Raw genomic sequence first — 14367 nt, forward strand, 5'->3', positions numbered from 1 at the left:
ATTTCCACCTTTTGAATTTGGTTCCTGGCGCTTCTTTGCGAATTGATTAGTTTCTTGTGACTCAGTGCTTTAGGTGAGGGAACGGATCCTCTGACTTCACATGAGTTGAAGTCACGGTGACCTCCGACTTTTCGTGATCCGTTGGACCTCGGTGGATGATCCGATGGTACAGTATATTCGTGAACAGTGTTTGTTACGGTTCCTCGTGAGCAGAAGCGCATGTGCATCAGAAATCACTGTAGCGCATATAAAAAATATTATCCTCGATTCACATCACCTTTTGAAGTGAGAGAATTTGGATCCGTAAGGAAAGAGACACTAAATTGAACTATATTTTATCTTACTTACAATGATTGATAGTACTGAATTGATAGATACTGAATTATAATTACTCTATAATTTGTTGTTTTCTAAACAGAAAAAAATAGAACCGCAAAAACTTGCTTATACATGTAGACAAACCCTTTCTTTGTGTTCGTGAATTGGTTTGGTGTATATAATCTTCTTTTTTCCCATCTACACACTTATGGATGTTGCAACTCTACGGTAAATTGGTCATTTAACAATGCACACTGATGCACAGAGATCCCATACGTCTCACCATTTGCTGTTCACGTCATGACTCCTGACTCCTGAGTTAACTACCACCAGCATTCTTCTAGCGTCTCCCTGTCAATTGGGAATTCCTAGATTAGTCGTAGATTCGAAAAGATAGGTTTGTGCCAACAAAAAATAAATTATACATCAAACATCATATCTTAAAATATGTTTTGTCTTGTGTCTTTGTAGCTACTCTGAAGAATAGAAGTGAGGGGATATAAATATCCAATCCTCAAAAAACTGTTATAATACTTTTTTTTTTACTGACTCAAAGTCTCCAGATAAACTAAAAAGATCCAAACCGACACCTAATTTTGGAACCTCACCCGAAGTATCTGGAATCCGGAGTATTCAGGTAAACCTGTAGTATCCGAGTAAACCAAAAAGGCCATAACAGAAACCTCGGCTCGAAACCTCACCTGAACCGGAGTATCTGACATTAGCACACTTGGCCCTCTAAAAACGGCGATAATTTTTGACCCTAAAGTTCAATTTCGACGATTTTGGACTCTATAGAAAGCTTATTCAGAGGGCTACACATCCCAACTTAATTCATGACCTCAAACATATTTGATCAAATTAGAAACACTCCGAAACCAAATTCATGCACTTCCACACTTTCCGCAACGGGATTTCTAAAAAGAAATTTGAGTATTGAGACATGATAATTAGCTCTACGTTGCATCACTCTTAATAATGCGGCATACCTATACTCAAATTCAAATGAAAAAGTCGTTTGAACTAATTTAAGCCTTTGAATACCTTAAAGTACCGTTTCTTTCTTTCAAACATTGAGAGTTGTCAACTTCCATATAATCTTTATTCTATATCTTATTGGTTCTTAATATAATTGATGCAAATCCTTCATAGCTTCCCATGTCCTCACACGGTCTATTGGCGCAAAGTCTTCACTCGCTCTTCACCACCGTCTTGGTCCTTCGACGCTAAGTCATTTGCTTGCACTTCACCATGGATGATTCATCACAGCTGAGTCTTGCTTGCCCTTCACCATCTTGCCATAGTAAACCATTTTGTATCTGACATCTTCAAAGAATTCGCTTTATCAAATATGGAGTACACTCTTGGCATATAGAATATCTCAATTCAACTTATGCCTTCTTATGTAATCTAACCTTAACTCACTCTAAAGTACAAAGCACATGTGTTAGTCTATAAAAACTCAATTGATAATATCATACCTTTAGTTACTTGATCTCTACAAGTAACTTAGTATTTACACTTATCTTCAATCTTCTTACGCTTCTACTTCTCCTCATGAGCATCACTACGCATCCCCGAGCATCATCTACAGCTCATTCATCTTGATGCGCTTTCAATTTCTCCATTCACCTAGAGCTCTTACATATCTTTCCTACATGTATCACCTATAGAACAACCTACTAATAATTCTCAATAACGTTGTTAGTCCATAGGTATTATAATTAATTACCAAACCACATATAAGGGCTAGATGTACTTTCAGCGGGCGACAGCGATCGGGCAGCATGCACAAGCTCGAGGTGGACCACAACACCAGTGAGCTACGACGACCTCCCTCTCCAGTAACTCTCTCTCCCATAGATTCGACTAACTCGAGCACCTACGACCTCAAATCGACCCGACAAGAGGAAGATGAAATGCACCTGCAGTGGTGGGAAGGTCCGACTTTCTAGCGGTCGTTGGTCGATGGCAAGAGGGAGACCTTCGCAAGATGTGGCACAAGGCAGAGGCGAGATGGCGAGCCGGCAGAAGTGGCAATACAAGTAGCGAATCGGTTGAAAGCGATTTTTATATCTCTTCGCTAAATAATAGGGTATGGAGGCAAATAGCAACTCAATTAGAGTTGCTCATAGATCTTGTCCATCCCACCCTATGCACGGTAGGAGTACGGCGGTCAATATAGAGCAGATGAATGGAACATAAGTCGTGACCATTAAGTTTAAGCAATTTAAATTTTGTAAAGTTTGTTGAGAAAAAAAATAATTTGTTATATATATTCACAATAATTATAGGTAGTAAATTATACTTAACGACATATAATACTAAAATGTGTAAGAAAAAGAATACAATACTTAAAACATGCATAATAGATAAAATAAATTTGTTTGACGTTGAGTTCTTAAGTTGTTTAACTTTTAAGATATAGATAATGTGGTGTGAGGAGGAATCTGAGGACAAACTGAGGGCGGTCGTTCGTTAGTTCCTTGGTTTATAGCCTAATATCTTTATAGCGGCTTTGGCGGGCAGATGATTCGGTTTCTTTAAGGAAACGAGGTCCACGTTAGTCCACCCTATGCGTGGTAGGAGTATGGCCGTGTTTGGGGGGAGGTCCAGCTCCCCAGCTCTACGTTACTTAGGATTCTAGCTCTATATCACTAAAATAAGATGATTTAAATTTTTATTTTTAAATTAAAATAGAAATACAATAATTTATTCAAACACGGATGGTGTATTCATATATTTAGCTTCATAAATTTCTAAAGTGTGAATACCTAGCTTCAAGGATTCTCGGATCCGAGGCCCTATAATACATGAATATGAGATACCGAAATACGACTTGGTAGGTGGAGTGATCGCTGATCAGTACAGAATACTAGAAAAATATTACTAGCGTAGCATTACGCCAGCCACCAAGAAAGAATACCTGTGGGCCGTGGCATACTGGGCTGTCCCGTCGTCTCGATTCGTTTCTCTCGGACGCTTCCGCAGTCAAATCACTACCGGATGTGCCCGCCGCCTCAGCCGGTCAGCCCCTTGGGCCGCACTGCACTGCCTGCGCTTGACCGTGAAGTTCCAGCAGGCGCCGACGAAACGCGCGCAGAGCGGCCGGCGGTCACAGCAGCCGGCGTCGTCCTGCCCGACCCGGCCTTGGCATCGACCTCGTGGTGGGCGTGCCCAACGAGAACCTGACCTTCCTCTCCGCATCCGGGCCCGAGGGCGCGCTCCAGTGGCTGCGGTCCTCGCGCGCGCCCCCGCCGAGCGCGTCCGGTACCTCGCCGTCGGCAACGAGGTGCTGTACAACAACCAGTTCTACGCGCCCCACCTCGTGCCCGCCATGCAGAACCTGCACGCGGCGCTCGTCGCGCTCGGCCTTGACGGCGAGGTGAAGATCTCCTCCGCGCACGCATCGTCGGTGCTCGCCTCGTCGTACCCGCCCACCGCCGGCGCGTTCGACGCGGCCTCCCTTCCGGTCCTCCGCCCCATGTTGCGGTTCCTAGCAGACACCGGCGCACCCTGTGACGTGGACGTTGGGCTTGGGCCAGAAGATGGGCTGGGCTTGTGGACCGAAGGCCCATTCGGCTGCACATAAGAAGGGCTTCGGCCAGGAGGACGATTCATCGAAGAATACGAAGACAGAATTCCCCTTCTTCCTCTTCAGGTCATCTTCCTCCCAAGCTCCTCTGCTCTCTGATTCCCAATCCCTGCTGCTCTCTCTTCCCATTCTCCCTTCTCCCTCTTGCACCCAGTCTAGTTGCTAATCCCCATTCTATGCTTCTATTTCCTCCCAAAACATGTATCCCCTTCTGTGCTGATTCAGATTGACAGTAAGGAATCCTTGAAACTTGAGGTGAATTGTGTTCTTGTGTTGATTTGTGTGTGTGATCGAGAGAGGAACGTGACACCCTTCATGGTGAACACCTATCCCTTCATCAGCTACGTCAACGACCCGGCCAACGTGCAGCTCGGCTACGCGCTGTTCGGCGCGGGCGGTGCAGGGCGGCGCGCTGTTGTATACGAACCTGTTCGCCGCCACGGTGGACGAGCTGGTGGCCGCGCTGGAGAAGGAGGGGCGCAATGCCGGTCGCGGTGACCGAGACCGGCTGGCCGACCGCGGGGCACCCGGTCGCGACGCCGCAGAACCCCGAGGCGTACGACGCCAAGATGGTGGAGAGGGCGGCGCGCGGCGTGCCCGTGGAGACGTTCCTGTTGGACCTTTACGACGAGGACGTCAAGCCCGGGGCCGAGTTCGAGCGGCACTGTGGGATCTTCAGGTCGGACGGGAGCAAGGCGTATGACATCACCTTCGCCTAGAGTTGAACAACTGATGTGGACGAGTTGTTGATTCCTGAATCAACTGCTGTGTTGATAACATCTTATGGCTGATTTGCTAACCTCTGCATGTAAGGCATTGTTCACCTTACTGATTGGTAGTTGTGACTCTATTGCTCTACAGTGTCTACTCTGTTTTTTTAGATGTGCCTACTCTGTTTTACTAACCTTGTGATATGTTGTAATGCCTATCTTGTCAAGCTCTCTGATAACACTATAATGATCTTTAAAAAGTTAACATTTACTCTCTGACACCAGGATCTTGATCTTAGAAAATGTGTTCAAGATAACCCTATAGTCCCAAATAACAGCACTTCTTTTAGACTCTTTAAGCATTTAATCATTCTGCGATATGTTTGGGCTTTTTATCTAGATCATGCGCCGACGCCGACGCCGATGCGGTCGCTCACTGAGTACTACCCCGCCAGACGAACGTCACCATTAATACCAAGCTTTATCAATGTCACATATGATACAGTGAAACAGTGACCTTACCATGCTGCCATGCTATATAGTATACCAAATCCTCCGCAGTCATTCCCACGTTGTTAAGAAACAGGTTCGAATTTACAGATGCAGTCGTATATATTTCCATTGAAAAGCTTTTCTGCTAACCTCTGATTCTTCACCATAGCAAGCTGCACATACAACTCAATTTGGTAAGTTTGTAAAACACATACATGATTAGGTGCAAATATGTCATAGGACACAGATAGGTAAGAACGTTTCAGCCAAGCCGAAGCCACAGATGCAAGAACCCCACTACTTGCAACCATGCTCTAATGTTTGATCAATTCAATAATTATAATGGAGTCAAGTTACACAGGCATCTAGTCAAACATATGGAATTGCCTGGACAATGGTGGGTAGATACGAAAATGCAGCTGTATTTGCCATACCACTCTAATGCCCATGATTATGATTGTATTTGTCATCTAATGCCTATGGTTGAAAATATAGTTGTATTTGTTATGCGACGTGATCTGATTATGGTACACCGTCTTAATCTAATCCCATCAAACTGATGCCGATCCTTCTCTTTTTCTCTTGAATAAGAATCTCTACGGTTTCTCCTTTTACAGATGGCAGCAGAAAATTCTAGCCTCGGAAGGTAGTAATTTGCAGCGACAAATGAGGTAGGTATGTAGAAACAAATACCTTTAGAGTATCACATTTAAAACAGGCATTGAGGTTGGTATGCAGTGCTCGTCCCATGCCCTCTAAGATTAACTGCATGACATTAAGAACCAAAACCAATATAACAACTCAGAGAACATTCCATATGATTATGCATGAGGAAACGCATTCAGTTCAAAATGCTACAGCCATCTTACCAAATCTGCATCCTTTGCAGCAGCAGCAAGCTCTGAGCTAACCTGACGGAAATCAATACATGGGCTGCCGCATCCATTCTCAACAACCATTAGTGGCACTGACATTGGTTCATCCTTGATATCATCTTGGATGCCAGCCATTGCATCAACTATCAATCCACCAGCTTCTGCAGCTTTCCGAAGGATACCACAATGCTGTGATACATAATAAGTTACATGAACTTAGAGATAATGACAGATGTATTAGTAGATAATACAGCTAAGACTGCCAAGGTGCACAGATTTTCTATTTACTTTGTACCTTTGAGGCTTCAGCAATAATTCCTGGAAGTTCATTAGCGGTAACATCATTCAAAGCTGGCAATGAATTTGCAACCAGAACAACCTGTAGAATCAATATTTCATTACCAGCTCACTTTTAAGTACCCAAAATTCAGTAATAATTAAATGAGATACAATTAAAGGTCTGCTTCTGTTATGTGCAGGGTTACTCTATCTCTAATCTTATCTCTAACTGAATCTGATTCAAACTAACAAACCAACTAGATAAATCCTAATTTAAAGTCCGGCTGCTGCTGCTGCGGTCACTGTTCACGCGCGCGAACAGTAATCCTAAGCGTGAACAGTAGCCCTGCGCATAACAGCTTCGTTGCAATGTTATTTCAAAAGGTTAGTCAGACTGCTCAAGACATCCTGTCTGCTCTTTTTATTTAATATATGATGCGGGGCAGACATAACAAAAAGGCAACTTGTTTGAGCATTTTAGCCTTTCAATTTATACCTCAGTTCCTTGGCGTAAAAGTTGCCGTGCTAATGGAAGCATTCCAAGGACAACATCCGCGCCAGAGTTGTCAACAAAAAGCAGTGCTCTTTTGTATGGTTGGTCCTTCTTATCGGTAAGCATTCTCTTTTTGAACACATCAAAGTCATCGATCTGAAAGAAAAATAAATACAATAATTGATCATCTAGTCATGTGCTAGCACAGCTCATAAAAAAATAGTTTGAATAGCTCTTGCAAGTCATAATGCAACTGTAACATTTAAAGTTCAGATTTGGAATACTTGCCCGCCAAGGACGTTGCATCTTCTTGCGGCTCATGCGATAGATTTCTATTATAGTTCCCTTGTGATAAAGGTCCACACAAGCTCGAGATCCCCAGTCAAATATGTTTGCAGCAAGGACACCTTCAATTAGTACAAGTAGCCTAGCTTCCTGGACATCAGGCACGGAATCTTAACTCAGATGAATTCAGATTCTAGAGTTGAACCTTGGTTACATCAAGAAAAGAGGAACAAAAACAACAATAATGACAAAATACCATTTACTATGGCAGTCAGATGGGGTCACACATTTGCCAGTAACACAATTAGTGGTATTTTGTGAAATATGAACTTTGGGCTGCAGTATGAACCAAAATTTCCCATGTTGTCTCTATCTACATAGGAATTAAGCCTAGCTCAGTTGGTTGAAGGTGTAGATGTACGCCTAGACCACCCAGGTTCGAGTCCTCTTCGACACGAATTTGGGTGCCTATTTCTTATTATTTATAATGCCACCTAGTTCCTCCTAGGTCGGACGAGTTTTTTTTTTTTTTTTTTTTTTTGTCTCTAATCTACATGCCAATACAAAAAAAAGTGCACTGCTGCAAGTATTAAACCACACATAAAACCAAATGTTCAGAAGAGTTCTGTTAAGTGCAGAATTAAGCAGGAATAAGCCCTGCTGTCACTTACCTCATTCATACTATCAAGTTCCATGAGAAGATCCGGCAAAACAGCTAGTGATGCTTCATTTTCCCTTCATGCAGAAAATACCAAAATATTAGTCAGATAGGCGCTTGTGCGACAGAGAGGGAAGGAGCGGGAGAGAGTAACCTTTGCTTGATGCTAATATATGCATCAACAAACTGGAATTCTCTTAGACATTCTTCTCTCAACTCCAACAGGTTAGCTAAACCAAACTTCCCGTAAGCGGCAGGCTCCTCCATCAACCTAAACTTAGACAGAAGTTAGGCAACAAAGAGATTGTGAGCAATGCAGGTGATAGCTGTATAATATTAGCTGATTAAGATATTAGCATTCTAGCCATGCCCAGTAGACAAGGAAACCAAAAAAACTATGAACTAATGCCATGCAATAGCAATTCTGTACCTTGCCAAATGAGCAGAAAAGGCATGTGCAAACGCATCTCCCCGCCTTTTTGCATCATCAGTCCCACCTTCACTAGCAACCGCCTACAAATGATACTATGCATAAATTAGTCAAAAATATAAGATTCAAGTTTTCATTTTCTCCTAAAAGGACAGGAAATGGATATTCTAGAAAAGTAATTTGTTTTAAATTAATATATTGTTACTATAAAATGCAAAGTCCTCCAAATTGCCTCCAGATTTTTGCCGATGTCTTTTGCAAGAAGTAGATCATACCTTGTCCACAAGGTCCGGCAAATGGTCTGACAAAACCATGAACCAGTACCTAGCATGGCAATCTCAGATATCATCACAGTACTCAATTCCTATAAATATCTATAAATAAGAGAAATAGAAGAGTACTTGAACTCATCCTGGTTGAGATCAATTGTGTTTGGTTCATACCTGCAATACAGATCATTTATCACAATTTAGAAGGTTTGGATGTATGCTGAAACTTCTCTATTACTTTTGGCCTCATAGTTACAAGGAAATGCAACGAAGTGGTCATTTAGATGTGGGAAAATCAACCAACCCTAACTTCTGGGGCTATTAGGGGAATGGAAGTTGAGCTCCAATTTCTATACTGAATTTACTGCAACAACTCAACATTATTTGGTCTTTTTGGGTTCAAAAATTGGATTCCACTATCTAGGAGGAGTACCCTTTTATATACAAAATTTCATCAACTTGTATACACATAATAGAGACAAGAGCTAAATATATATGTCTTACATCTTTGGGTCTTCTAACAATGGAAACACATCCAATGTGGGCACAAGATGGAGAACACCAACATTTAGAGCTGCACTTGCATCTGACCGCAAAATGTCACCCTTGGAAGTGGGCCTTTCAAAGCCTCCCATGCCTGTTGTAGCAGGAGCTCCCATTGGTACAGGGGCTGTAATCTGAGTACCCTTCTGCACAAACTTCTCCATCCATGATATCTGTAAAATTTTAAAACGAAAATAACTTTAAATGATCTTGCAATTCAAAGAGAACAAAAATTCAAAACCGAATGTTGAATAGGATAAGATACAAAGGCTGCTGCTGTTGTTGTTGAATAGGTTAAGATGAGGATGTTAACTTGTTCCAGCAGAAAATGGTGGAAAAAAAAAATTCAACTCATTCCAGCAGTCTTTTCAATAGTGAAAAAAAAATTGTGTGTGATCCTTTGGTGCTTGTGCATGCATGTCTTTTAGTTGTATTGGAGTAATTTCCGTTTCAAGTTTTCAACGGTGTAAATTTATCAAGCAACAAATTTGTCTCAATAGAGGATGTCATACTCTGCAAAATAATGATCAAAAGAATATGGCCTTGCCTTCTCATTGAGATCTCCAAGAGGAGGCCCGTGAATCTTTCCACCAACACATGGAGCACCCATTGGGAAGCGTTCAACCAAATGATGTATCCTTAAGTCATCAAGACCATGCTTCTCATAACTCATAAATGCACCAAGTGCTCCTAGAAAGCCCTCGTGACGCAAAAACATAGCTTGAGTCTCGCCTTTTGACCTTTCCAAACACAAAGCATATATTGATTTCAAGAACATGGGGAGAAAAATATTTTCAAATTAATGTAACTAATGTATCACATATAGATGTTTTTGGATCTTTTACCAAAAATTTACTGCAAAAGAAATTGTGTCCATGGTGTAGGCATGACCACGAATAAAGAATCCGCCAAAGAATATCCTCTTGAGTCCATAACGAAGTGCATTAAGATAGGAAATCTACATAGAGAGCGCATAGCTTCAATAAAGAAACAGAGTTCATAACTTCAATAAAGATAGAGAGTTGAAAATGGGTCACAATCAAACTAGATAACTTAGGTATGTTTCAAAAAAGGTGCAATGTGCTTGTACTAGTATAAATCATAAATTCAAAATCCAGAACATGGAAGATGAACTAGCACTACCATTTGTGTGTTAACATAATAACAGCTAGCACAAAAAGTGAAAAACTACCCGAGTTTGTTATGACTTATGATATAAGCACCGTGAAAAGTGATACTAGAGTATCAGACCTTTGACCACAAAAGAACTAATACACGGTTTAAAACTGACAACTAATATCATCTTTGGCAGTGTTAGTTATTGGTATCATTATTTTTCAAATCCTCTCACACCTATAGTTTCTGAGAAAGACCACTGGAAAACAGAAAACAAGTTTGAAAATTCGCTCATTTAATATCTCTTCTTCAGAAAAGAATGTGGTCGTTCAATTTTGGGATAATTTCCTGGGTCAATCAAGCAGAAAAGCTCTACTGGTTCACTTGTTTAAACTTTCAAAGTCTTATAAAAGCATTGTCAAGTGCACATATCTTTAGAAAAATTCTGATGAAGAACAATAATCCATTTGTTTTGAACAGTTATCTCATTATTTACTCACCATTTCTCTTAACCACAGAAATATTGACAAGATTGTCATACCTGGCCAATGTTATATGAAATCATCCGTAACAGAGAGAGTGAAATATCCTCAGGCCTATAATCTGATAGCTCCTTATTTTCTGAAATTGTCTTGCCAAAACTAGAGGCAATTGTTGATGCTGAAAGGCCAATCTGCCATAGAGCAGAAGCACAAAATTAATACAAAAGAAATAAGAATTAGGCCCTTTAAGAACCTTTGGTCTAAAATGCTACACGCAGTGAACGTTATCCAAATTACATGCCAGACTAGAAGCTTTAAGCAGTGCATACAGAGGTCAACATCAACAATAACATAAGGGAAACATCAAAATGATAATAAAGATTATTTTCACATTCTAAATTGATAGTAACCTTGGAGTAGTCCAGACCACCGTATATGTCTCCTACAAGCATGTCAATGGTGCTGTTGTCGCCACGCTGACTCAACTCTAGCAACTCATCAAAACTGAAACAAAATTACGATTATAGGAGTAAAAAAAAATTGTATACAGAAATTTTTTATGCCCATGAGCAGAAAAAGAGCACCTCTTGCACTTTGTCATTAACCTCCCCAATCCCCAGTATGTACCACCACCAACGTTTGTCCCACTTACTCGCTGAAACTTCCCATGCCCATCAACCTTTGAAAAAGAGAAATCGACAAGATCCAGTGAATTTCAAAAGAATCTTTTTAAACAAAAAAAACTAACCCCAAAGTTACCTTGATTATGCTGACACCAGATCCAACATTCACAAGAAGGAAGGGGAACAAATCATTCTGATCAATTTGCACATATTCCTTTTGTCCATCCATGTGTGTAAAGGCTTCGTGACGTATAGCCTGCCACGTGTTGAAACAAAATGTAATTAGCTGCCTGTAATGTGTAGTTTAGATTTATGAATGTTACCGCTTTTTTAATGATGCTTAACAACATTTAGTGGCTTAATACATCTCCAAGGATCTATTATAAACATCACATACAAGATAAAACTGTACAGCAGTATATCTTCTAAATAGTGATAATGCAACTCTGAATTGGAACCTTAAGCAAAAAGTTTGCTCCAGCAACAAGACAGTCCATTTCGTCTTCCTTTTCAAGGCTGACTCCCAATCTTTCCTTGAAAAGATCAGCATACTTGTATGCTCCACCACCTGTTGCCTTTCCATAAATATTACAATCAGTAAAAAATAATTATAATGCTACAAACCAAAATAAGGATGACTAATTTGTTCGTGCAAAATCAAGTACACAGTACGATCCTGACAAGTTAGAATTATTCATGCAGAAATAATCAGATAATTGTCACAAAAAGATTTTCCTTCTGTCAAGTACATCTGCTTGGTTGTATTTTTATTTGGGGGGTAATGTTGTGTGCAGAAGCAAATTATCATGGTTTACTACAGATCCTTTTGTAGCATAATGCACTAGAACAAATATGAGTGTTGACCAAAACCATACTAGCAGCTATTTCCATTAACAAGGCAGCATTAGGAAGAATGGATTGCAGGCCAAGATGTTCGAGCATTCTGATAACAAATAATAGAAAACTTTTCCAGGTATGTTTAACAAACTAGCCAAAATGCCCGCACAATTGAGCAGTCGCATTTGAAAAACACACTTGTATTCACTATTCAACTCTAATGCCTATGAACGAATATACATAGTTGCGTTTGTTATACAATTGTAACAGCTCTAATTTTCACCATTATAGTCTGGCTGGCCCCACCAAAAATCAGGGGTGCAGATCTTTCTCTTTTTCTCTTGATCAATGAGAGAATTCCTAGGTCTTTCCCCTTTTTTCTCTGTTGTCTTTTTCTGATTTAAGGGCTATTGAGGTTCCTTGAATCACAGCAGTTGTTTATATTTATACAGATTCTCATAAATAGTAGTGATGTTGTCTCTTTAGTTGTTACCTTGATTACAATATCATCAGGCTGAGCTCCTGAACACCAAGAAGGTGAATCAACTCCTGCAGCATAAAATTCTACTCAATGCTAAGAAAATACATGTCAACCATGATTAATAGGTGCACATAAGCATGCAAAGAAAAATTAGAAATTATGTGGACAACAAGGTGCTGGAAAACAACTAGGATGCTGATACAGGATTCCAATTGTTTAGGATTCAAATTAGTGTTTGCATACCACCGCGATGTAGCTGTTTGGAAGAAATGAAGTCCAAACATTCATTTAGCTTCACAGTCTCGAACTTGACAAAGTGAAGCCTCCCTCCAAGAATCGGGTAACTTCTCCTACCACCATTGAACATCTCAAGTCTTCTTTTTGTGGATATCTTACGCTTATCCTCGGCGGAGTGCTCAGCATGTCGTGAGAAGTATACCAGCTTTATAAGAGAACCTGGAAGAAAACATGCAGTTCAATGTACAAGATGTTAGCAGACTTGACAGTGAAGAAAACAATGCAGCTCCAATTACAGACTGGTGACCAAAACGAAACTTCCGAACCAAAGAAACAACAACATCGTATTTTAACTCGTCAATTACATACATTAAAACTACCAGTTCAGAAACCACAAAAATAATTTAACAACAAACAAAAAGAACTGCAAGATACATCCATAGTCCCACCTACAACAGCTTGCTGCTACATATAACAGGTCATCACTATGAACAATTTGCAGGAACACACATAAGGTGGTTTACAATGGTGATCAGCACTGACTGACTGATATCCCGAGATGCAGTAGCAATTCACAACCATCAGCATTGAGTGACTCAGTAATCCCGAGATGCAGTAACGACCTAGAAAGGCTGACTGAGGGACTAGTAAGCAAAAGTGCTAGCTTCTGAGCATTCATCCACCGATCAGGTTTCCTCGTTCAGTACTAACTGTCTCGCATCTCTCATCTACTTCACTAACTCACTCGACACAGAATCTCACACAGCTACCAAACGACAAACACTTTGCGGATGACGTTAGGTGGTGAATTCAACAGGGAGGTGGAGTCTGTCGAGATAGGCAAGCTGCGCACGTACCGCCGATGTCGAGCGCGAGGTGTGAAATGTCGTCGGACTGGTTGGGCAGCAGAATGGTGGGGTTGCGGTCCTCCAGTGTCCCGTGGATGGCCGCGCCGCTGAGGTCCAGCTGCGGTCGCGAGCTCGACCGGGGCAGCATCGTCGTCGCGGTTGCCTGCGCCGCGGAGGAGGACGCCCCCTCCCCCTCTTCCTCCGCCTCGTGCTTCACGCCCGCTCCTCCTCCCTCCCCCAGCTCCTCCTGGTGCTGGATCGGGTCGCTGCTATTATTGGCCGCCATTTAGATTGGACCAGTGCAGTAGAGGGAGTGGAGCCGCCACCAACTATCCAACAACCAACCTCCACCGGCGCGCTCGGCGCTGCTGGCTGCCACCTTGGGGAGATCGAAAGCACCAAACAGGAGGGCCGGAAACGGAATCCTCTCCGCCCCCGCAGAACGGAGAATCGGCGATGGGCTCGGGTCGTTGGCCTCCTCGCGCACTGGGTGGAGAGGGAGGGAGGGAGCTGGATGGGTGGCTTGTGGCTTCGGGAGTTTGGGAGACTGGGGAGATGCTGCGGAAAAGTCAAAATCTGACGTTTGGACTTTGGATTCACGGGGCCCACACTGCAGTCTCTGGTGTGGGGTCCCTCTGACTTTGAAACACACAAACTGCTAGTGAATCTGGTTGCAATTTGAGCATAATTCATTGTATTGCTTCTTACCGCTAGGCAACTTGTTTTAAAAAAACGTTTTTTGGAATGAGTTTTACAATGTACACAAGATAAGCTGCTTTTGAGAGCTAAGCTACGG

The 14367-nt window shown here is 41.7% G+C and overlaps 1 protein-coding gene and 1 pseudogene across 4 annotated transcripts; one reads left to right on the plus strand and one right to left on the minus strand.

The window, feature by feature from the left end:
• Positions 1-303: 303 nt before the first annotated feature.
• On the minus strand, positions 304-14115 carry LOC133896621 (pantothenate kinase 2-like). 4 transcript variants are annotated; one of them, XR_009905803.1, is made up of 23 exons: positions 13581-14115; positions 12730-12942; positions 12499-12569; positions 11627-11743; positions 11305-11424; positions 11130-11224; positions 10956-11049; positions 10605-10736; positions 9793-9905; positions 9495-9687; positions 8909-9120; positions 8537-8578; positions 8411-8459; positions 8136-8218; positions 7860-7976; positions 7719-7782; positions 7051-7197; positions 6766-6918; positions 6286-6369; positions 5985-6179; positions 5809-5880; positions 5146-5288; positions 304-669 (listed from the first exon to the last, which is right to left on the minus strand). XR_009905803.1 is itself a non-coding variant. In XM_062337220.1 (22 exons), the coding sequence occupies exons 1-22, from the start codon at positions 13855-13857 to the stop codon at positions 5199-5201; spliced, it is 2718 nt and encodes a 905-aa protein (XP_062193204.1). In that variant the 5' UTR covers positions 13858-14115; the 3' UTR covers positions 5086-5198. The 4 variants fall into 4 exon arrangements, 2 of the variants coding, with proteins under 2 accessions (XP_062193204.1, XP_062193203.1); XR_009905802.1 differs by lacking the exon at positions 304-669 and adding an exon at positions 4857-5066; XM_062337220.1 differs by lacking the exon at positions 304-669 and having other exon boundaries at positions 5086-5288; positions 12499-12554.
• Positions 2335-4632, plus strand: LOC133897048 (glucan endo-1,3-beta-glucosidase, acidic isoform-like; annotated as a pseudogene).
• Positions 14116-14367: the final 252 nt, after the last annotated feature.

The sequence above is a fragment of the Phragmites australis genome, chromosome 17, assembly GCF_958298935.1.
Source record: "Phragmites australis chromosome 17, lpPhrAust1.1, whole genome shotgun sequence".
In the NCBI taxonomy this organism is placed as follows: Eukaryota; Viridiplantae; Streptophyta; class Magnoliopsida; order Poales; family Poaceae; genus Phragmites; species Phragmites australis.

What these genes read in the sequence shown, in the direction of transcription:
- LOC133896621 (XM_062337219.1), bottom strand. Translation starts at nt 13,857, where the DNA reads ATGGCGGCCAATAATAGCAGCGACCCGATCCAGCACCAGGAGGAGCTG. An exon ending in CTCAACCAGGATGAGTTCAA is followed by an intron (nt 8,460 to 8,536) that starts GTACTCTTCTAT and finishes TTGCCATGCTAG; the next exon opens with GTACTGGTTCATGGTTTTGT. An exon ending in TGCCGGACCTTGTGGACAAG is followed by an intron (nt 8,219 to 8,410) that starts GTATGATCTACT and finishes TATCATTTGTAG; the next exon opens with GCGGTTGCTAGTGAAGGTGG.